This window comes from Pelophylax lessonae, assembly GCF_965119305.1.
Source record: "Pelophylax lessonae genome assembly, chromosome: 1".
Taxonomy (NCBI): domain Eukaryota; kingdom Metazoa; phylum Chordata; class Amphibia; order Anura; family Ranidae; genus Pelophylax; species Pelophylax lessonae.
In genome coordinates, this window is record NC_138768.1 from 10214553 (window position 1) to 10238238 (window position 23686).

Sequence of the window (23686 nt, forward strand, 5' to 3'; positions counted from 1 at the left end):
GGTCATCTTGGCTGAATATCCATTCAGTTCAGTCGTTCTCTGACCCCCAAACAAGACAAATACAGTACAAACATGGGTTCAGTTCAAACCCAAACAAAACAACACCAAACATCTGTATATTGGTCCTTTAACCTTTCTAGCGTTATTCCCGAGTGTGGCTCAGGGTTAAATTTCAGTGCCAAAGCGGAAACCCCGAGCCACACTCGGGGTACCGCTAGGAAGATCGCTGGATCCTGGAAGAGAGGGTACTCACTGATATAATTCATATTAATTTAGCCATGCTTAAATTCAATTATCCAGAGGCCCCCTTTATGAACTAACTATTTTAAAAGCTTTAGGTTTTCTATAGGATGCTGATTCTCAAAGCTATGAGCTTCCTTCAATTGTTTTTGATTTTCAGTTTCCTCCCATTGTGTTTTACTGCGAGAAGCTTATTTTGTTTCCTAGTCTGTATTATTTCAGAATCGGTCTTTCCTGGGCTGCTTCCTGAATGTAAACATTCTTTGTCTGTTCTTATGTGAACACCTTTCCTGCTTTCTATGCATGATGAAGTAATTGTATGACGTATTTTTAGTGGTCTGGGAAGACTAATTGTTACACCCCCTTTTTGTACTGTATATAAGCTGTCATCAGGATAAATATATTTGAATACACCATTGAAAGACTAACCTGTCTAGATGTTGTATTTCCGAGCGCTCGTATATTCTTTGCAGATTGAAGGGAGACTGGCCGGCAGAAATATACCTACCAAGGGGTATTACCTTTCACTCACCTTGTCCTCGGGATCCAGCGATGTATCCCGGCGGTGTGCGGCGGCCGGATCTTCCTTCCGATGCTGTGAGCCCCGGGTTCCGTCTCCTGCGACATGACGCTCGCAGGGGGGTGGAACCGGCGGCAAATTCAAATAGTTAAACACACCAAACACACTGATACATTACAAAATAAAAAATTCACATTAGTTTGCCCCCCAGTGCCCTTTCCTGCAGTTTTACTGTACTTTTTATGTATATATATATATATATATGTTATATACGTGTAAATGTATGTATATATATAATATATATATATATATATATATATTGTATATACATATATATATATATATATATATACACACTGTATATACATATATATATATATATATATATATATATATATATATATATATATATACACGCACATATATATATATACAGTATATATATATAATATATGTATACATATATATTTATATGTGTGTGTGTATATATATATATATATATATATATATATATATATATATATATATATATATTATATGTGTAGTGATGTGATAAGTTCTTTGCCCATCTTTCAAGTGTGTATTCCTGTTATGCAGTGTTTGTTTTGCCCTTTGTCAATATGGCTGCTGTGCTTTCTTTCTCTCTCTGCAAGAAGGATGAGGTCATCAAAAAAGGCAGAGCAAGGATTTCTGGGTGAGACTGGACAAAAGAGTACACATGAGGAGACACAGAAATTTCCTGCTGAAAGAACAGACTGTAAGTACTGTAACATCCCCTCACTGAGACACACAGAGACACTGCTAATGATTTCATGTTCCTATGAGGAAAATACCTTATGTTGTATGGTTCACTGAATGTTATTTCTTCAATACATGGACATTTAAACACCATGCTGTGTGGATTACTGTTTATATGGATATGTTTTCTCATTTGGGATTTCACTTGCTAATCACAAGCCCTGATTGAGTGGAGGTACTGGCGCTTACTATAAATCCTGTTCTAATCACACAGATTACATAATCTGCTCCTAAATACTACACAGGTGGTGTCATCAAACCCCAGTAGCCGCCAAGAGTGATCAAAATAGCGCTACACATGTATATGTGTGTGTGTGTATATATATATATATATATATATATATACATACATACTTATTTTATTTAATTAGATTTTGTGTTTCAAACTTTATCATACCCGAGATGTTATAAAGAAGAATGCACAGTAAAAAAAAAAATCATATGTATATAGTTGGTTTGGGCTAAACTAGGCAGTAATATATTTCTATCCCCCTTGGTGGGAGTGGAGATGACCCCATCTATAAGGATATACAGTACATACACACACAGCACAAGGCTGTGTTCACACTACCAGATGTTTCTCGGGGCTGCAGTTCCTCTGAGCTCCACAAGATGGTGATCTCACTTCTACCCAGGCAGGAAATCTCTATGGAAGAAAGATAGGAGGTCTCTATGGAAGACAGACAGGAAGTGATGTCGGGTACAGACAGGAAGTTCCGGGTAAGAGGTGAGTAAGGAAGAGGTAGCGAGAAGAGACGTTGGTGGAAGTGGCAGCAGAGGAGGTAATAAGATCTTATTTTCTATTTACACCCAGTAACCGCCCCCCCCCCCCCCCCCGTCATGTCCGTCCTCTTCCTCCATAGTCACTGTGACTTCTTTTATCTCCAGCAGATGATGATACACACATATATAGTGTGGAAACCTAGATTAACCCCTTCAGGCTCAGAACATTTACACACGGGGCTGGAACATTCTCTTCATTTTCGAGATTCGTCACCTTTCCCACCAATGACACTCTCACCCTATTAATCTTACCGATTATAGCACTTTTATTAGTGTGGGAGGGAGTGGCGGTGTATGACATTAGAATGGTCACGTTGGTGACAAGATACACAATGGGTCCAACAAAAAAGTGCAGTGAGACGTATCTAGTAATAGAAGGTCCATTCATTGTGGTGAGTGTAGATCAGTGTTTCTCAACTCCGGTCCTCAGGGCACACTAACAGGCCAGATTTTAGGTATTACCTTGGGGAGATGCAGACTAGAATACTGCAATCACTGAGCAGCAAATTATATCACCTGTGATGCATTTAATTTTTCTTGCAAACCTGGCCTGTTAGTGTGCCCTGAGGACCGGAGTTGAGAAACACTGGTGTAGATCCATGTTGGGGGTCACCTGGAAGTGGTCACCTGTTTATTTGTTACTAATGGCACCAGCACCTGTTCCCCTTCCTTTTGTTTTTCAAGCAACTGTTATTTGAATTTTTGATACATGGGATATTAGTTATATTTTATAATCTTGATTCACATTTTTGGCAGAGCGGTCTATATACACATTTACCTGGTAGAATAGAGAAATATAAAGAAGATTCCAGAAATCCCCAGATGGGAATTCTGGGACATTATCCAGTAACAGACAATGGATTTGTCTGGATGGTGACTGTATCATTGTGTGTGTCAGGTTCCTATAAGGTGTCAGGATGTCACTGTCTATTTCTCCATGGAGGAGTGGGAGTATTTAGAAGGACACAAGGATCTCTACAAGGACGTCATGATGGAGAATCAGCCGCCCCTCACATCACCGGGTAAGAGGAGACTTTATTGTAAAGGAGAGAGCAGTACGGAGGGTCCACCTAGATCCCCCATCATCTGATAAACACATAGAAACAATGTATTCAGTCAGTGTGTGTGTTTCCTACAGATGGATCCAGTAATGGGAACCCACCAGAGAGATGTCCCCGTCCTCTGTATTCCCGAGATTCCACACAGGAAGGTCACACCATCCCCCACCATCATCAGGTAGATGGGTAACAATCACTGATAGGATATTTAGGATCTGTACATTATCTGCATTGTTACCATTCATGTCCTTTTTATTAAATATTTAGAGTGGAAACCTGAGAGATTCTAAAGTTGAAGTTAAAGAAGAGATAAAAGAGGAGGATGATGAGGATGGGGTGATGGAGAAATCAGAGTTTCCAAAAGAACACAAAGATCTGTACCAGGACACCATGGTGGAGTCATCCAGCTACAGAAAGCCACCAGAGAGATGTCCCCATCCTCTGTATTCCCGGGATTCCACACAGGAAGATCACACCATCCCTCACCATCATCAGGTAGATGAGGAGCAATCACTGATAGTATCATTAGGATCTGTACATTACCTGCATTGTTACAATTGATGTCATTTTTATAATATACTCAGAGTGGAAATCTCAAAGATTATAATATTGATGTTAAAGAAGAGTATAAAGAGGAGGATGAGGAGTATGGATTGATGGAGGAGTTTTTAGAAGGACACAAGGATATGCTGGAGCCACCTAATACCAGGAACCCACCAGAGAGAATTCCCCGTCCTCTGTATTCCCGGGATTCCACACAGGAAGATCACACCATCCCTCACTGTTACAAGGTTGGTGGGAAAGAGTTTCTAGAACATGGGCTTGTGGAGATAATGTGTGGATCTTTATGTGAGCTTATATTTTACTAATTAAATTGTATTTTTTTTTGGTTTAGGGTGAAGGTCTGATAGATATAAAAGTTGAGGTTAAAGCAGAAGAAGAAGAGAGATATGTGAGGGATGATCAGCTGTCTATGGAGGAGGATGGAATAACGGGGACAATTAAAGTAGAAGAGGACACTCCTACAGAGATCAGCACAGGTGGGTCATTATCACTAAATACATTCCTCCACCCATACTGCTCACTGATTGGTCCAGAGTAGGGCAAGGACTGGGTGATATCAGTCTGTAGTCCCCTGGTCACTTTCCTGAGATGTGTTTCTTGTCCTGTTTTTCTCTTGGATAATCTTCCTTCTCTGTGCTGCAGACACCATTTATGTTTCTAGACTGGACTTATGGAGATTCTGGGGTTCAGCTGGCAGAAAAATGTAGTCATCCTCCAGGACGGTCACATGAGAGAGATGGCTCCTCCTCCTACAGGAAACACAAGCACAGTTAAGTTTAAAAGGCCGCCCCACAGGCTGCCCCACAGTTCTTTTGTTTCCTGTCCTGCTTACACAAGCATGGTCCTGAACATCCCCTGTTTGTTTTTTTATTATTCCCTATCCTGGGCAGGCGTCCTGGGATACCTCTTCCCTTCACCTGCCTGAGCCGATAAGGGTATCTGGCGGGCTGGTGCCAGCAATAGGGGCAAGGGAAGAGGACGTCCACGGGAGAGGAGGGAGTCGTGAGGCTTCAGAAGATACCCCCTCCTCTCTCTCTTTTAGAGGGCAGAAGCGAGGCTGGAGACCTAAGCAGGTAATACCCAGTATCCTGCCCAAAAACGCTTACCTTACTCCAGGGGGACCGAGGTATAGCAGACCGAGAGGGGACCATGGCGGCCAGCCGGAGGCCTTGCTGAGCCGCTCGCCATTTCCCCTCGGAAGGGTCATCTCCACGCTGGGCTCCCGGTGGAGTTTCCAGCGTGTGCTGTGACAGCCAGCGTCGCCGCTGGCGCGGCGGAAGTAACGTAGCCAATATGGCGCCGCCACGGGAAGTGGGGCGGCGGCCATATTGGATGTGGGCAAAGAGCGCCGGAACAGCGTCAGAAGCTCTGGCGGGAAATTTAAATATAAATGGCGCCAGTTCACAGGAGATCGGCTTGGCTACGTTTCACCTGCTGCAAGGCTCCTTCCCTCCAGGTGGTCCTAATGGGGGAGGACCAGTCCCTGTTACCAGAGGCTGTGGTGTGTGGCCCCAGCCCGAGTATGGTAAGTGGAGGGAAGAAGAGGGAAAGGGGGCTCCCCTTTCCCCAACAACGCCCCCCCCCCCCCCAAAAAAAAAATTTCTTTTGTGCCCTTTTCCTGTGGCCTCTCAAAAAGGGGGGTCAGGGGGGAAAAAAGGGGGAGAATTTGGGGGGGTCAGGGGAATTAGGGGGGGGGGGTAATAGGGGGAGGGTATATGCATACCCCTTAGACGTGAGATAACTAGATATGTGTCTCTGTTTCTCTCTCTGTCTACAGCCCAAACCCGCAGAAACTACAGACACTTCGGTTAAACCAAAGAAAAAGCACTGCCGCACCTGCGGGACAAAAATGCCAACGGATTCAGATAAACTATTGTGCCAAAGATGCATTAAGAAAGTAATCAATGAAGAATCCAAGCCACTAGGGAAGGACTTCCTTGATTTCAAAAAAGAAGTCACGTCCACTCTGAAATCGCTACAGTCATCCATAGAAGAGATGAAAAGAGCAGACCAACCATCCACGTCAGGATATCGCACAAAAACGGCAAGGATCCAAACGGTCACCTGGCTAATGGAAGAATCCTCGGAATCAGACTCCCAGGATGAGGAAGGGGAACTCCTGGGAGGAGACAGCTCAGACTCAGAAGAGCATGACAGTGAGGTACAGGAAAAAGTGACCAGACACCTATTTCCAACAGAAGAGACGGAAGAACTACTGAAAGCAATATATGTAACAGAAGACTTACAAGAAGAGGAAGAACCAAGATCGGTGAGAGACCGACTATATAGAGGCCTACAGGTTCCGAAGACACGTACCTTTCCGGTCCACCAATCCCTGAAAGGGATCATCAAGGAGTGGGAATGTCCCGAAAACAAGCTTTTCTTCCCTAAAGCAGTGAAAAAGAGATTCCCCTTTGATGAATCTGTAGGTGTTTGGTCCAAATGCCCAAAAATTGACGCGCCTCTAGCCAAAGTGTCAAAAAGTCGGACTTGTCTTTTGAAGACATGGGCCATTTAAAAGATCCGATGCATAAGAAGATCGATGTGACACTCCGGAGGGCTTACGAGGCGGGGGCGGCATCTTTTCAGCCAAATATGGCAAATACCTGCGTGGCTAGGAACGTGTCCTTCTGGCTGGAACAGCTAAGGGGACAGCTGGAAAAGGTCCCAGGTAGCGAAGAGGCACAGGATTCCCTCCTCTTGATAGAGAAAGGGGTGGCCTATATGGCAGATGCAGCGGCAGAAGGTGTACGGATAGCAGCCCGAACCACAGGTCTGGTAAACTCAGCCAGAAGAGCCCTCTGGCTCAAAACATGGGAAGGAGACTACGCATCCAGAAATAAGCTGTGCAGTGTCCCTTTTGATGGGAAGCTACTTTTTGGCCAAGAACTGGATAAGGTTCTAGAAAGATCGGCGGACAAGTCAAAAGGATTCTGCGCCAAAAAGAAGGAGAAACAGAAGAGATTTTTTCGCCGCCCAAGAGGCGATACACAATCCAAGGGAGGAAAACCAAATACCCAGAGGAAGTGGGTATACAATAAGAGCAAGGGTAGATCAAACAACCCCTTCCCCAATAATAGCAGCAACGTCAGCAAGCCCCAGTGACGCCAGACGGCCGGTAGGGGGAAAACTGAGATTCTTCTCCCCCCAATGGGAAGAATTCTGTACGAACCGTTTTATAGTACAGATTCTCAAGGAAGGTTACAAGATAGAATTCGTGACAACTCCCCCTCACAAATTTCGGGTAACATCTCTACCAAGAACATCACTAGCAAAAGAAGCCTGGGAAATATCCATCTCGAACCTGTTACAAGAGGAGGTAATAAAGGAAATACCCTTATCACACCAAGGGGAAGGGTTCTTTTCCAGAGTCTTTTTAAGGCTAAAACCATCAGGCAAACACTGCATAATCCTAAATCTCAAGGACCTCAACCGAAGAGTAAGGTACAGGAGGTTCAAGATGGAATCCATCTTCTCAGTGAGAACCCTACTTCCCGAAGATGCTTTCCTGGTGACCCTAGATCTACAAGATGCCTATTTACATGTGCCAATCCACCTAAGGCATCAAAAGTTCCTAAGGTTCGCAACCAGATTGGGGTCACAAATACGTCTATTCCAGTTCCAGGCACTCCCATTCGGAATCTCCTCGGCACCCAGAATCTTTACCAAGATTATGGCGGAGGTAGTCCAGGACCTTCGAGTAAGAGGGGTCCAGATAATTCCCTACCTAGACGACTTCCTGATATACGGAAAATCAGAGTCAGAAGCGTTGGAAAATCTCCGAACAACAGAGGATTTCCTCACATCACTGGGGTGGGTGATCAACGCCCAGAAATCCAACAGAATCCCCTCACAGGAGACAGTGTTCCTGGGTTATCGAATCAACACAGTGACACAAAAAATCCTATTACCAGAGAACAAGATTGTGAAGCTCAAAGAAGCTACGAGGCGCTTGATAGAGCTACACCGTATATCAAGAAGAGACACCATGGTGGTCCTGGGCCTCATGTCAGCAGCCATCCCAGCAGTACAGTGGGCTCAGCTACACATGAGACCTCTTCAGAGACATCTCCTGAGTCACTGGAATGGGAAGACCTCAGAACTGGACGGTCTAATATCAATTCCACCAACCGTAAAAAGATCACTAACCTGGTGGCTAAAGGAGGACTCCCTCTCTCAAGGAAGATTCTGGATGCCCACAGTACATGTCAGGATAACGACGGACGCAAGCCTTTTCGGCTGGGGAACCCACATAGGACATCAGGTGAGACAGGGAACCTGGTGCCAATCTGGGGAAGAAGTATCCTCAAATATGAGGGAGCTAGCGGCTGTAAGAGAAGCTCTGAAAGGATTCCAACAAGAAACAAAAAGGGAAACATGTCCAAATTCAGTCGGACAATGTTACGACAGTCTCTTACATCAACCACCAAGGTGGTACACGCTCAAATCACCTGATGAGAATAGCGCAAAACATTCTATCAGAGGCGGAAGCAAACCTTTTATCCCTTTCAGCAGTGCATATAAAGGGATCAACAAATGTGCTGGCAGATCTACTGAGCCGGAAGCACCTGGACCCAGCGGAGTGGGAATTAAATCAACAGATTTTCAACCAGCTGGTACAGAAGTGGGGGGCACCGGAGGTGGACCTTTTCGCCACAGAAAGCAACAGAAAAGTGAGGAAGTTCTTCTCCTTACACAAGGAAAGGGACGCATTGGGCATAGATGCCCTAGCATTTCCCTGGAGTTTCGGCCTGGCGTATGCGTTTCCCCCAATCCAACTGATTCCAAGAACAATCAGAAAAATCCATCTGGAGGAGACAAGGGTAATCTAGTGGCACCCTTCTGGCCAAAACGAGCATGGTTTACTCCACTCTGGAAAATGGTGGAGGAAGAACCCTGGATTCTACCAGCCCAGGAAGATCTTCTGGCCCAAAAGGGAGCGCATCACCCTTCCAGCCAGACGCTACAACTAGCAGCATGGATCCTGAACGGAGCATACTACTAAATAAAGGACAATCTACAAGAGTCGCGAAAGTACTGCTCCAGAGCAGAAAACCAGTAACCAGGAAGATTTACAACAAAATATGGAAGACATACAGATTTAAAATGGAGCCCAGCAACAGGAACCTAAGGGATATTAGCACTGTGCTGGATTTTTTCCTAGACGGAGTAGACAAAGGTCTGGCCGTGAGCACCCTTAAAGTGCAGGCGGCAGCTCTGTCAATCTTTCTGGAAAAACCTATAGGAGAAGATCCTTTAGTAAAGAGGTTTTTTAAATCCATCCAAAGATCCAGGCCTAGCAAAGACCTTAGCTTGGCCCCATGGGATCTAACACTAGTACTACAGGCACTCACCAAAGCCCCTTTTGAGCCTTTAGAAGAATGCAATCTAAAGAATCTTACTCTGAAAGCGGCATTTCTTGTGGCAATTACATCAGCCAGAAGGGTGAGCGACCTACAGGCCCTTTCCATCAAGGAACCTTTCTTAAAGATTTTTCCGGATAAATTAAGGACGGACGGACCCTCTTTTCCTCCCGAAAGTATCATCGGAATTTCATCGGACACAGGAAGTAGTCCTTCCATGATTCTGCCAAAACCCAACCTCACCAGGGGAGGAGGTTTTTGCTACTCTGGACGTCAAGAGGTGTATCCTACACTACATAGAAGTCACCAGAGAAATCAGGAAATCAGCTAACTTATTTATACTCTTTGGAGGCACTCAGAAAGGGAAAGCGGCCTCAAAATCATCCATAGCCAGGTGGATCAGAATGGCTATTGGCACAGAGCAAAACAAAAGTTTACCAGCCAGTATCAAGGCACACTCCACCTGGGCGATAACATCTTGGGCAGAAAAGGCTGGGGCCTCAGCAGAGCAAATCTGCAAAGCAGCCACCTGGTCAAGTGATCTGACGTTTGTCAAACACTACAGGGTCGACCTGGTCTCTGCCCAGGATCTATCCTTCGGTCGCAAAGTGCTCCAGGCAGTAGTCCCACCCTAGGTATGCATCGTTGGGGTCTCATGTGACCGTCCTGGAGGATAACTTGGGAAAGTATAAGTTATTACCTGATAACTCCCTTTCCAGGAATCCTCCAGCACGGTGGACCCCCACCCTATTAATAAATTGTATACTTAGAATTATAGTTTGAGCTAGTCGCTTAAGCAGGCCAGTTCATCTTTTTACAACTGTGGGGCAGCCTGTGGGGCGGCCTTTTAAACTTAACTGTGCTTGTGTTTCCTGTAGGAGGAGGAGCCATCTCTCTCATGTGACCGTCCTGGAGGATTCCTGGAAAGGGAGTTATCAGGTAATAACTTATACTTTTTTGCATAAGCGTTATTAGACCTAGGCACATGGGGCATGTATGCTGAGTCTTCTGCCCTATGCCTGGCTCTAAGCTAAATCTCTCTCAGGGTTACTTGCTTTTTTGTTTGCTGGCTGTGCCGGGTGGAGGGATATGTCTGTATAGTATCAGACCCAAGTCACTGAGTGCAGTCTCAGGAGATGGGAGGCAGCGGTGTGGGACCTCTGCAACTTGTCCCAAGTAAACATTTAAGCTTCCACTGATTACTGAATACCAATATTATGAGTCCTGACCCTTACACTGTATAATTTATATTGTACATTACATACTCCTGACCCCTGCACTATATACTGTATGTTGTACATTACATACTCCTGACTACTGCACTACAGTATATACTCTTTGTTGTACATTACATACTCCTGACCCCTGCACTATATACTCTGTTGTACATTATATGCTCCTGACCCCTGCACTATATTCTCTATGTTGTATATTACATACTCCTTACCCCTGCACTATATACTCTATATTGTACATTACATACTCCTGACCCCTGCACTATATGCTCTATGTTGTACATTACATACCCCTGACTTCTGCTCTCTCCCCTCCACCCACTGCTATATATACACATAATATGGATTCTCTTTTGTTACGGCCATTTTCTACCAAGTGGTAAGATGGCAATGAGTGATAGAGGGGGTGGGGACACTTGCCTATAATCCCCTCATCACTGTCACTCCTATAAAAGACAGTTCTTGTTGTTTCCTCACTCTCTGACTAAGGTCCATGAATAAAGAAATGAACTGGTAGGAGATCAGAGGACCCATTTACTAGTTACCTTGAGGGTAGAATTGTAAGATCCTCAGAGACAAAGCTGCCTGATGTGGGCGGAGTCCTGGTTTAGGGGAACCAATCTGCTGATGTCTAGTAATAATCTTTTTATTTCTATTTTAGTCGATGGACGGAAGATGAAGAAAACCTCAGAGGATTGTCTCACTTTGTCTCCAGACTGTAAAGTAGAAGATGAGGACATCACACAGTATAGTCCAGGAGAAAACCCGGCTATCTCAAATGTCCATCCAGGACCACACAGTGTAGATGGACCATCGTATTCCTCTTATCCTGAGGAACCTCAGACTGTGAGGGACGGTGCAATCCTTCCAACAGATAAGAGGTTTCCCTGTAACGAGTGCGGGAAGTGTTTCTATTTTGAATTCAATCTTAATGAGCATAAAAGATCTCACACAGGAGAGAAGTCACATTCCTGTCCTCAGTGTGGGAAATGTTTTTTAAAGAAGTACCATCTTTCCCTACATCAGAGATCTCACACGGAAAAAAAGACAGGGGAAAAGCCGTATTCTTGTCCTGAGTGCGGGAAATGTTTTTCTGCAAAGTCCAATCTTTGCAGACATCAAAGATTGCATGCGAGTGAGAAGCCGTATTCTTGTCCTGAGTGTGGGAAATGTTTTCTACACAAATTACAACTTGTCACACATCAGATATCACATACAGGTGAAAATCCATATTCCTGTCGTGAGTGCGGGAAATGTTTTTCAGGGAAGTCCAATCTATCTCGACATCAGAGATTGCACACAGGGGAAAAACCTTATTCCTGTTCTGAATGTGGGAAATGTTTTGCAATAAAATCAGGACTTGTTACACATCAGAGGTATCACACAGGTGAGAAGCCATTCTTCTGTCCTGAGTGCGGGAAATGTTTTTCACTGAAGTCCCATCTTAGAAAACATCAGAGATCTCACACAGGGGAAAAGCCGTATTCCTGTCCTGAGTGTGGGAAATGTTTTTCAGATAAGTCCAGCCTTAATAGTCATCAGAGATTGCACACAGGTGAGAAGCCGTATTCCTGTCCTGAGTGCGGGAAATGTTTTGTACAAAAATCAGAACTTGTCACACATCAAATGTCTCACTCGGGGAACAAGCCGTATTCCTGTTCTGAGTGTGGGAAAGGTTTTGTACGAAAATCACTACTTCTCACACATCAGAGGTCCCACACCGGGGAGAAGCCGTATTCCTGTCCTGTGTGTGGGAAATGTTTTTCACAGAAGTCCAATCTTTACAAACATCAGAGATCTCACGCGAGGGAGAAGCCACTTTCCTGAAGTCCTGTCTTCCTGTACATCAGGGGTCCCACACAACCCTTGAGGTGTGAATGCGGGAAATGCCTTCTGTATGAATTTTGCTGGACATCACAGCTCTCGTGGGGAAGAGTACAAATAAAGCAAATGAAAAAAAAAAAAAAAAACCTTTTCTTTGGCTGAGTGAATTTTTGTGGTATAGAGACTTGATGGTCTATTATGAAAAAGAGAAAATAGTTGATCGAATAGCCATGACATGTAAAGTGGTTGTTCGGGCCACTTTGTAAACTACACACAATCCCCTCTGTTATAAAGTGTCCTATGCTGCAGTGTATGTTCTTTGTAAAAAAAGATGCCCATTTGTACCTCATTTCACAGTGCTGCTCGGCGCTCACTCTCCCGATCTGACAGCGGCAGGGGCTGAGAGTCCCCCCGATGCTGTCAGTCGGGAGGAGAGAAGAGAGCCGAGACGTCAGCTGGGGAGGAGGGGAGCAGCGAGGAGTCATGTGAGCGCCGAGCGGCGTGCTGAAATCAGGTAGTAATGGGCATATTTTTTATATAGAACAGATTGTGTGTATTTTCTACAATTATTTCAGCAGCAGGAGGGGGGCGCACTGGTAAGAGCTGTAAGTCAGGGAGAGATGAGAGCTTTGGATGACGGAGGCATGTAAACTGACCACGGTATCAGGGCTCAGCAGCCATGGTATACCGTGGTCAGTTTACAGAGGGGAGGACATAGCCAGACGGGATCAGCCAGGTATTTCAGGTGATAGAAGGGGCCAAATTACACAGCACAAGCAGTATAACATTCTTTAAAGTAACAGGATCCAATATTCTTTTAGGGTTAAAAACACTTTAATTTTCTATGATCATTTGCTCCATCTAGTGGCCATAATTCTGTATCGTGTTATTTTCACAGATGGAGGTATTTTAGGAAAAAAAAACCTCATTATGGCCACTAGATGGAGCTGACGATCATAGGAAATCACTGTGTCAATTAAAAAATGGCCAGAATTTGTTACAGCTGGGTAAATGCTTGTCCCACTTGTCCAACAAATATTCTGTATATAGATCCCTTGGTTTCCGCTGTCAGGCATTTCATACCAATACTGAGATATTATCCCCAATGCACTGATGAGTACAGTAGACATTAAAGAACATTCTATGATCATTGGCTCCATCTAGTGGCCATGATTCTGTATCGTGTTATTTTCACAGATGGAGGTATTTTAGGAAAGAAAAATACATCATTATGGCCACTAGATGGAGCTGACGATCATAGGAAATCACTGAGTCAATTAAAAAATCACCAAAGTGTATTACAGCTCGGTAAATGCTTGTCCCACTTGTCCAATAAATATTCTGTATATAGATCCCTTGGTTTCCGCTGTCAGGCATTTCATACCAATACTGAGATATTATCCCCCAATGCACTGATGAGTACAGTAGACATTGAAGAACATTCTATGATCATTGGCTCCATCTAGTGGCCATGATTCTGTATTGTGTTATTTTTACAGATGGAGGTATTTTAGGAAAGAAATACCTCATTATGGCCACTAGATGGAGCTGAAGATCATAAAAAATCACTGTGTCAATTAAAAATTGACCAGAATTTGTTACAGTTGGGTAAATGCTTGTGACACTTGTCCAGCAAATATTCTGTATATTGATCCCTTGGTTTCCGCTCTCAGGCATGGTTTCATACCAATACTGATATATTATCCCCAATTCACTAATGAGTGCAGTAGACATTGAAGAACATAAGGTATTTAACCACTTTAAGACCGGAAGGATTTTCCCCCTTCCTGACCAGGTCCTATTTTGCGATTCGGCACTGCGTTACTTTAGCGGACAATTGCACGGTCGTGTGACGCTGTACCTAAATAAAATTGACGTCCTTTTTTTCCCACAAATACAGCTTTCTTTTGGTGGTATTTGATCACCTGTGCGATTTTTTTTTTTTTTTTTTTTTTTTTTTTTTTTTTGCGCTATAAACAAAAAAAGAGCGACAATCCTGGAAAAAACACAATATTTTTCATTCTGCTATATGACACTCAAAAACAAAATTAAAAATCAAAATTTTTTAACATTTTAGGCCAATTTGTTTTCTGCTTCATATTTTTGGTAAAAAAAAAATTGCAATAAGAGTGTTTTGCTGGGAACATCCCAGGATTTTATGTAAGTCCCGGAGAATCCAGGCTGAGTCCCAGAGCAAAGCCCATCTAGGGACTTGCCCAGGAGGAATGCACAAGCTGAGGGCATCGGCAAGATCTGCCCCTGGCTTGTGCTGTGTGTCTAGGGTCCACATCTCTATTTGGCAGCTGACATCTCTCATGGCTGGCTTCCTCCCATATAGTGCAGGGCGGCTGAACCTGCCTCCCCCCGGCTGTGATGCTTTCCTGTACCTCAAGTGGGAGGAGGGACAGCACTCTGCATATGCCATGCAGATCTGAGGTATGTTATAAACATTTGACTTGCACTGATGAGGCTGCGCTGATATGCAGCACTAATGGGCGCTGATAGGTGGCACTGATTGGCAGCACTAATAGGCTGCACTGAGGAGGCACTGTTTGGCAGCACTGGTGGGCACTGATAGGCCGCTCTGAGGAGGCACTGATTGGCAGCATTGATGGGCACTGGTTGACACTGATAGGCAGCACTACTAGGCACTGTTGTGGCTACACTGATCATCAGGACACTGATGAACAGTGCCCTGATTATCAGTGCAGATGTCCCTGTGACGGATCACTCTGTCCCTGTCCCTGGATTGTAAACCCCTTTGTTTCATTCTCCTATGAGCTTGGGACATTGCCTTCTATTCCTTCCGTTTCATTTTATGTTCACTTTATTCATCTGCCGAACAAACAACTGAACAGTCAGACTCATAGCAGATTGCTAATATCATCAGCTCAACCACTTGTCTTCCACACATTGTAGAATTTGCTAATACTGTCTGTGTATTGAGGTGGGATGTGGATTCTGTTAAGTCTGTCTGTCCCATTGTTAAATGTTAATGAGCCCACATTATTTCTGTCCAGATGGCTAGATAATTAGTTCAGGTTAATTCTGTTTCTGTATACATTTCCATCTGCATATAAAAAAATGTAATCAGACTCACCTGACCTCATAGTGTATATAATGTGTGTGATTGGGTTCAATAAACAGTTCCTGCTTACCCTCAACATAGAGTCTCATCTCATGTTTGAGGGAAAAGGCTATTCCAGCTCTCTCGCTCTTCTGCTTGGATCGCTAAATCACTAGCTCTGACAAGAGCGGTTCCTGCTCTACTCTACACCATCCCTCCCACTAGGGAGAAGAGAACATCTCTGGTGGCGGAACCCCTCTTTCCATCGGGGCGGCCGCTAGAGTCCCATTTCACACTAGCCGGTTACTGTCTCTCTCCTCTCGTCAAGCTGTGACAGCATGAGGAAAGGAATGCCGATAACTGGCAAGTGTGTTTACATCATGATCAGCCATGATTGGACTCTCAAGTGTTCCTCATTCTGAAGTTCAAAAGTTGGGAGGTATGTAATATCATGGATTTCCAGGTGAGGAAGGATCCATATCGCGTCCAATCATGAAGCAGATTTCTGGCCTCGCTCTCAGATCTAGGGGATCCTCCAATGTGCTCCAGGCAGTACAAGGCCAAAGTTATTCTATTTCCTGGGGAGTTCAGCCTTCTGTATCCAGAGGAGAATAAATAGGAGGTGCTCCACAGTGAGTCCTGGGCGTGGCAAAATTGTGTTACCAGTGGGAGGAGCTTAAAACCTGAGCCTATTCGTAGTGCACAAGGTAAGATATTCCACAGGCTGTGTATCCAGAAATAATGCTGTAATGACTGTGTGTAACAAGAATGTGAATGTGGGTGTGACACAAATGTAAGAGTCGGGTAGTTTGCCAGTAGCTGTGACGTGATCTGTAGAAGTATATGTAGCACTACTCCCTGGTGAGCTGCTTGAAGCGGGTTCCCCTGGGTTACCCATAGCAACAACTTAGTAATTCAAAGTATTTTAAGTATTTGGCTCAGTCAGAAAACAGTCCAGGGGATGTGTTTTTTTTGTTGGTTTTATTTTAGAACTTGGATAGGAGAAGGGATGAGTGGGATACTCCAACTGGATGAACTGTGCACAATTTCAGGACTTCTTACTATGTTGAGTGCAGCAAGGCTGCTGCTTCACCTTGCCACTGTAGTGAAGTATTTAAGAAGCAAACTGTATAGTGAATCACTCTTCAGGGCCCCGCTTGGCACCTCCTTTACCCCTACTCTTCAGGGTTCTACTTGGCACCTCCTTTGCTCTTGCATACTGTGTGAGCTGACCCTCTGTCCTCTGACTTCCCTGGAGTGGTCCCCTTTCCTGGGCAGACCTCTTGGTAAGCCCCCTGGTACTCACGGACACTGTTTTTCCCAGATGACTCTGCCAGCAGCTCCACTGTCCGCTTTACATGATCCTTTAGGCTCAGCTACACACCTGACTCACTTGGCTGACTGCCTGTGACCACTTTCCTCAGACAGCAGGAGGAGAGACAGCCGTCGCCCTCCTCTTGGGACTCTGCTTCCCACCAAAGACGCCCTGTCACATGTGCCCTCCCACTGGGACTGCTACAAAAGCCTGCTTCCCACTGGCTAGGTTTCGTCCACTGTCCAACAGGCTCCCCTTTTGGATACAGTTGGGGCACTCCCTCAGACCAAGTGACTCACACCAGAACACATGCAACAGGCATAACTAACAGATCAGGCTCCCCTGATAAGCAGAAGGAGCATAACGACGCTTTTATCCTAGCACCTATCTAGGAGGGTGCTACATATATGATTGTAGATATTGTTTATTTCTATGTTATTACAGATACAATATTCCCTTAATCAGTCATAGATTTATGTTCACCAATTAGCATGTGGAAAGAACAAAATAAGCCTTTAGACCAGGAGTGACACCTAGATGCCAATAAAATGATCTCATGCTTGTACAGGTATAAATTTGTCACCTTCCTGAACCTCAAAAGAAGAGTCCTGGTCATTTTGGCTACAAGAACCAGCAGGGGCCAGTCAGGAGGCCCCAAACTGTCTGCCAGCTGTATATGATATCAACAGTTCTGAGGAATCTATTTTATCTCTCATAAAAGCTCAAATATTAGTTGCAGAGAGATGAAAATAATTCCTTCTGATTGTACACGTTGGGTTACACGTACCTGTAAATCTGTATTTGTAGCATGTGTAAAATCCCAGAGAAACACAGAAAACGGTTATAGGGTGCCTGATCACAGCAGCCAGACCGTGATTGGTACTGTTGGGATTGGACTGACGTGCCCGTGTAATAAATCCTATCCCCGAGCCAGCCATCAGAACCATTCCTGGCCCATTCAACTCTAGTCACTTCAGAACACAGAACCGTCCTGTAGGCTAGGAAGGGCCAGGGTTGATCCTCAAGATTAGGATCCAGCTTTTATGTGCACTAATAGAGGGCGAGGAGGAGCAGAATACCATGGAATCTAAACCCAGCAGCTGTGCCTCTCCAGATGCCTGCGTGAAGTGGTGTGACAGTTCTCAGACCCTCTCTGCAGATGAAATTACCATGCAAAGAGAGTTTGCCTCTGTAAACAGCTCTTCGGCTTTTGGGAACTGATGACCCCGAGTTGCAGTTTCAGCTCATTTCCAGGTTTCTATAAAAGGGAGGCCTGGAGTGAAATACACAAGGAAATGGACGGAGGGCCAACATGACAGGGGTTAAAGGGGCGCGGGTCTAGGTGGGGGTTTCTGCTGCTGTCTGAAAGGATATAAGCAGCAGAACTTAGCTGATTGGGTCAAGGTCAGGGTTTGGTGTAGTTGCAGGGGGTTGTTGTGCGTTTTGGTATAAAATTTGACTATTTTTCATTTATTACTAAAAGGCAGTGTCTGAACTATCAATGAAATTATGACGCAGTGCCTCCAGCCGATTACGGCAAATAATTTAATAACTAAAAACAAAACCCAATCAATTTTGTTCAGACACTCATAGTATACCACGCAATTTTCCCGAGTTCTTTTTTTTTTTCAGTTAATTTCTTTTTAAAAGCATATACCAATCTTAGTGAAACAGTCTACAGTAGGGAATATATATATAAGAATATTTATTCGCAAGACATAATTTCACCATAAATGATCATACTTGAGTGACACAAAGAGATAACCTTACATAAAATACCAACTTAAAACGATAAATGCAATGTGATATTTAGCTAAACGATGAAAGTAAAATAAAGCAAGATTATGTATTTCCCAGGTGTAGTATGAACCATAAATTAATATTCTATATAATCAGACCACAATAGTCTGCGAATCACATGGCCGAAAGTCATTCCACTGCAGATGAAGTGAGAATAAGCCATGCAAAACGGAAGACGTAAAATCGCAAATAATGCGCTTAATCTGATATTAAAAATGTTATAAAAACAAAAATCATCTCTTTAGAGAAAAATCTACATATGGTTTATACGGCTGGGATTGTACTTTCGTTACCCTTTAAATAGGAAATGTAAAACATTTAAGGAAGTACATAAACAATATTGAATAATAATCAAATAACAGCAAGGCATAATTACCATATTTAAAATGGCCGCTTAGCTTAGAATAGTAGTTACCAGGTTCCTTGAGATGGCTGCTTTTCCAAGATGGTGGCCAATTAGGGAGGAGCTTCTTTTGGCGTCCCTCAAAGGTTCAGATACATGGTGGACCAAGATGGCGTCTGTGTAGATGAGTCTATACATGGTTGTTGTAGTGTGTATGTTGTAAGTGTGATGTGTCTTGTGTGTTGTGTTGTCTCCTGTATTACATCTCTGGTTTCTTTTTATTTTGTGTTGAACAAAAGGGCAGTAAAAATTATCATAAGCCAAACCCAGTGGGAGGAACATTATTCCTGTTGGTTGGAACATCTTATTCATTAACTGGTGATGTCATAGGGTGACACCTCTTGGTTAACCAGTATATTAAAATTAAATAAAAATTTCTCCATTTAAGACTATTATAAAAAAAAAACATAAAATGTAATCATGCTCTCATCTATGACGTCCATTTAATCCACCAGGTATCTGAATAAAGATTAATCTGGATAACACCATTCTCATATTTAATATATCTTATGTAATATATCTATATTGCATTTTACTTTTTAACCCAAGACTTCAATTAGTAGCAGTAAGAATTATATAGATAAATATACAGTTATATATATATTGATACACAACAGCTTGTATATGTAACTTTTTCTACACATGGTTTGTTTCCAATTAGAGTATTATCCATTTAAGGGATTATTATGTTAACAACAGTACATTCATGATTTTGGGACTGGATGATAAAAGATGGGCGAAATTTCTGACCATTTGACACTACTATATGATAGAATATAATGTACTTCTCAGTAGGAGGTTGTCATAACAACATAGTTCCATAACACCTTTTGTATATGATGGGGCAAAGATGTTGTATCAGTTTATGATTTTATGAAATTCATTTTGAGATTTGCAGTTCTCGTCATTCTAAGTGACAATGTTTATTTGACTCCATGTAGATTCCAACAACCCTACCCCCCTGTTGGTTTATAGGTAAATGAATGATAGATTCTAGCCTTTGTCCGTTTCCGTTTGTTTGTCTCCTCATGATATAGACAATAGCTTATCCTGCTTGTGGATGGGTGAACACAGGTGTTATCCTGAAATTGAGTTTCGGCCATTGTGTGATAAAATGTCTCATGGCCTGAACATAGTTTAATGATCTTTCTGGTTTCTCTTATTCAAAGTTTAACAAACACAATTTCCTTTCGGGGCAGATGACACAGTTTCTCATCTCAAAGTACAGGCAAACAAAACCATCTCAAACAATGGACGCAATGTGTGTTTCAAACTGAAAGAGTTTTGACTCAATATGTAGCAAGGTCAATGGAGGCCTCAAAGTTCACAATTCTTGACCTGTAATAATAAAAATGTATTTCTATTTTGCACTGAAAGTTTAACAGGGTCGTCTGGGAAGGTCTTCAGTCGGAGGTCTGAAGAGTTAAGGAAATCTTACTACCCCCCCGCCCTGTAATTGTGTTTTTGCAGCATGGGGAATTTTGGTTTTGTGTTTTTTCTGTCATGCAGCAGGTGGGGTACAAGGTCCTTTTAGGTTAGGGTGGGTAAAAAAAAGGTACAGTGTAGGGACCCGTCCGAGGTATGGCTCCCTGTTGTTTGGAAGGTGTCACTGTGTGTTGTCTCCGAGCCAGTGGTCTTTTGCCTGGAGGCCTGGATTAAGTAATACGCAGTTACTTTTCTTTCTCGTGATGCCTAATAGGACCTTGGGGCTCCATGTTTTTGTTACCCTGTGGTATTAAGTGTGGCGCGGTACAAGGTCCTTTTAGGTTATGGTGGGTAAAAAGGTACGTTGTAGGGACCCGTCCGAGGTACAGCTCCCTGTTGTTGGGATGTGTATCTGCGTGTTGTAACTGAGTCACTGGTCTTGCGGCTGGAGGCCCGATTAAGTCATAAGCAACTACTCTCCTATCTCGTGACACCTAATAGGACCTTGGGACTCCATTATATTAAAATGCTAATTTATATTTTGGTTAATAAAAGGCTGCTATGGTCAATTAACTCCAACTTGTTGTGGTGTCATTATTATTAAAACAAATATGATGTGGTGATGGTCTGAGCAGAATAGACAAGCCATATTTAATACCCAATCATGGTAAAAGATCACCAATAGCAGATGGAGCAAAAATACAGCGAACACAAACTCAGAAGGGACCAAATCCAGCACCGGAATGCATTGTTACCTCCATGGGCATCAGGAACTATAGGAGTGAGACCTACATCGGGGGAGACCTTGAAGTGTTTTATCTGTAACCAAGTTGGGCATTACTCAAGCCTTTGACTAAAGATGAGGACTAATGAGTTATAAATTATTTTTCTGGACAAAATCACTATAAATATAATGAACATCTTTATAAGTATATGATTTAAATCAAAACACAATGTTGCAAGGTATCTATAAAAGATTGATCCTGACACAATATTCTATTGCCATAAAAAGGAGTTCTAAGTATTCATATGGGATATTTACGTATAATCATCATGAAAAACATATGTGTGTCATGGGGAAGTGATAATCCCATTAGATATGCCATTTGTTGGGTTTTTATCATTATTATTAGAAATATTGTATGTGTATAAGTAGTTTAAGTTTGCAAATTATTATTTTTATATCTATAGTTCAGTGGTGAAACTACCAGGGTCAGTTGTACTTGTGACTGGACCCTGGCATTTTGTCACTGTAAACGGGCCCCAAGACAGCAGGTAAGACTTCCGGTTCGATGCCTGATGTAGCGGCTGCAAGGAGGGTGAGCACTGAGCTCTGGCACAGCTAGTATTCACTTCCAGCACATGGCTCCAGTGACTTGCTAGCAGCTTGTGCAGGGAGTTTCGGGACCCACACACTGCAATCACTCTGTATGGAAGCTGCGTCTCTCCCCTCTTTCTACCCCTCCTGCCTCACACGGACTGGAGCCTCTCCCCCCTCCTCCTCGGCTTGGATGTTTTCCTAAATACAGACAGGAGGGGGAGGAGAAGGAACACAGGTTTACATTAGGAGGGGGAGGAGAAGGAACACAGGTTTACATCAGGAGGGGGAGGAGAAGGAACACAGGTTTACATCAGGAGGGGGTAGGAAAGGAACAGAGGTTTACATCAGAAGGGGGAGGAGAATAAACACAGGTTTACATCAGGAGGGGGTAGGAAAGGAACAGAGGTTTACATCAGGAGGGGGAGGAGAAGGAACAAAGGTTTACATCAGGAGGGGGAGGAGAAGGAACACAGGTTTACATCAGTAGGGGCAGGAGAAGGAACACAGGTTTACATCAGAAGGGGGGGAGAAGGAACACGGGTTTACATCAGGAGGGGGAGAAGAAGGAACACGGGTTTACATCAGGAGGGGGAGAAGAATGAACACAGGTTTACATCAGGAGGGGGAGGAGAAGGAACACAGGTTTACATCAGAAGGGGGAGAAGAAGGAACACAGGTGTACATCAGGAGGGGGAGAAGAAGGAACACAGGTTTACATCAGTTTACATCAGGAGGAGGAGGAGAAGGAACACAGGTTTACATCAGGAGGGGGAGAAGAAGGAACACAGGTTTACATCAGGAGGGGAGGAGAAGGAACATAGGTTTACATCAGGAGGGGAAGGAGAAGGAACACAGGTTTACATCAGGAGGGGGAGAAGAAGCAACAAGGGTTTACATCAGGAGGGGGAGAAGAACCAACACAGGTTTACATAAGGAGGGGGAGGAAAAGGAACACAGGCTTGCATCAGGAGTGGGGAGGAGAAGGAACACAGGTTTACATCAGAAGGAGAAGGAACACAGGTTTACATCAGGAGGGGGAGGAGAATGAACACAGGTTTACATCAGAAGGGGGAGAAGAACGAACACAGGTTTACATCAGGAGGGGGAGAAGAAGGAACAAAGGTTTATATTAGGAGGGGGAGGAGAAGGAACACAGGTTTACATCAGGAGGGGGAGGAGAAGGAACAAGAGTTTACATCAGAAGGGGGAGGAGAAGGAACGCAGGTTTACGTCAGGAGGGGGAGGAGAAGGAACACGAGTGTCAGATCACTGGGTGGAGGCCGAAGTGCTGAGAGGGCTTCCCTTTCAGCTCGGTGCGAATCACCCCTGGAAGTGAGACAGGAGGTGACGCGACCCAAGTAGCACTGGATGCTTGTGGTGGTGCAGGTGGATGGCTGAGAGGGATATCCGGGTCCCTTCTGAGAAGCTCCAGTGAAAGCAAGCAGTTCAGTGGTAAATGCCAGGCCGGGGGTCATACACGTGTGGTCAGTCCAAGTAACAGCAAGCCGGGGTCAGTACACAAGTTATCAGGCAGAAGCAGATCCGTGGAGCAAGCCGGGGTTGGTATACAGGTTATCAGGCAGAGACAAGTCCGTGGAGCAAGCCGGGGTCGGTACACAAGCAAACAGGCAGAGACAAGTCCGTGGAGCAAGCCTGGGTCACAACAGGAAACAGGACACAGGTCAAAGGTACAGGAAGCTGACGATAATCCAGCGCCGGATGAGAGGGTGAGCGATCCTTAAGAGGAGGCTGTGTTGGTACAATGTGGGCAATGACGCACGCGCATGCACACTCGCCTAGATGGATCGTAGGCTGCACAGCGGCGTCTGGGTCCCTGACAGTGCCCCCCCAAAGGGCAGCCTCCGGATGCCCAACTGGGCTTGTTTTTCAGGGAATTTGTCATGGAATTCTTTTATGAGTTTAGGGGCATGAATGTTACTTACAGGTTCCCACGAATTGTCCTCAGGGGG

At 44.1% G+C, this 23686-nt stretch overlaps 2 protein-coding genes across 2 annotated transcripts in view; one reads left to right on the forward strand and one right to left on the reverse strand.

The window, feature by feature from the left end:
- The window catches only part of LOC309563394 (uncharacterized protein), a gene marked incomplete at its 3' end in the record, with an annotated part of 732657 nt that overhangs the window by 433525 nt on the left and 275446 nt on the right, over nucleotides 1-23686 (forward strand). Inside the window, exons 12-13 of the mRNA XM_082267788.1 lie at nucleotides 3667-3894; nucleotides 3984-4190. Coding sequence (XP_082123914.1) covers nucleotides 3667-3894; nucleotides 3984-4190 — 435 coding nt within the window. The remainder of the gene's footprint in view (nucleotides 1-3666; nucleotides 3895-3983; nucleotides 4191-23686) is intronic.
- LOC309563383 (uncharacterized protein) overlaps nucleotides 1-23686 on the reverse strand; it is a 797887-nt gene that overhangs the window by 400843 nt on the left and 373358 nt on the right. The window lies entirely within an intron of this gene.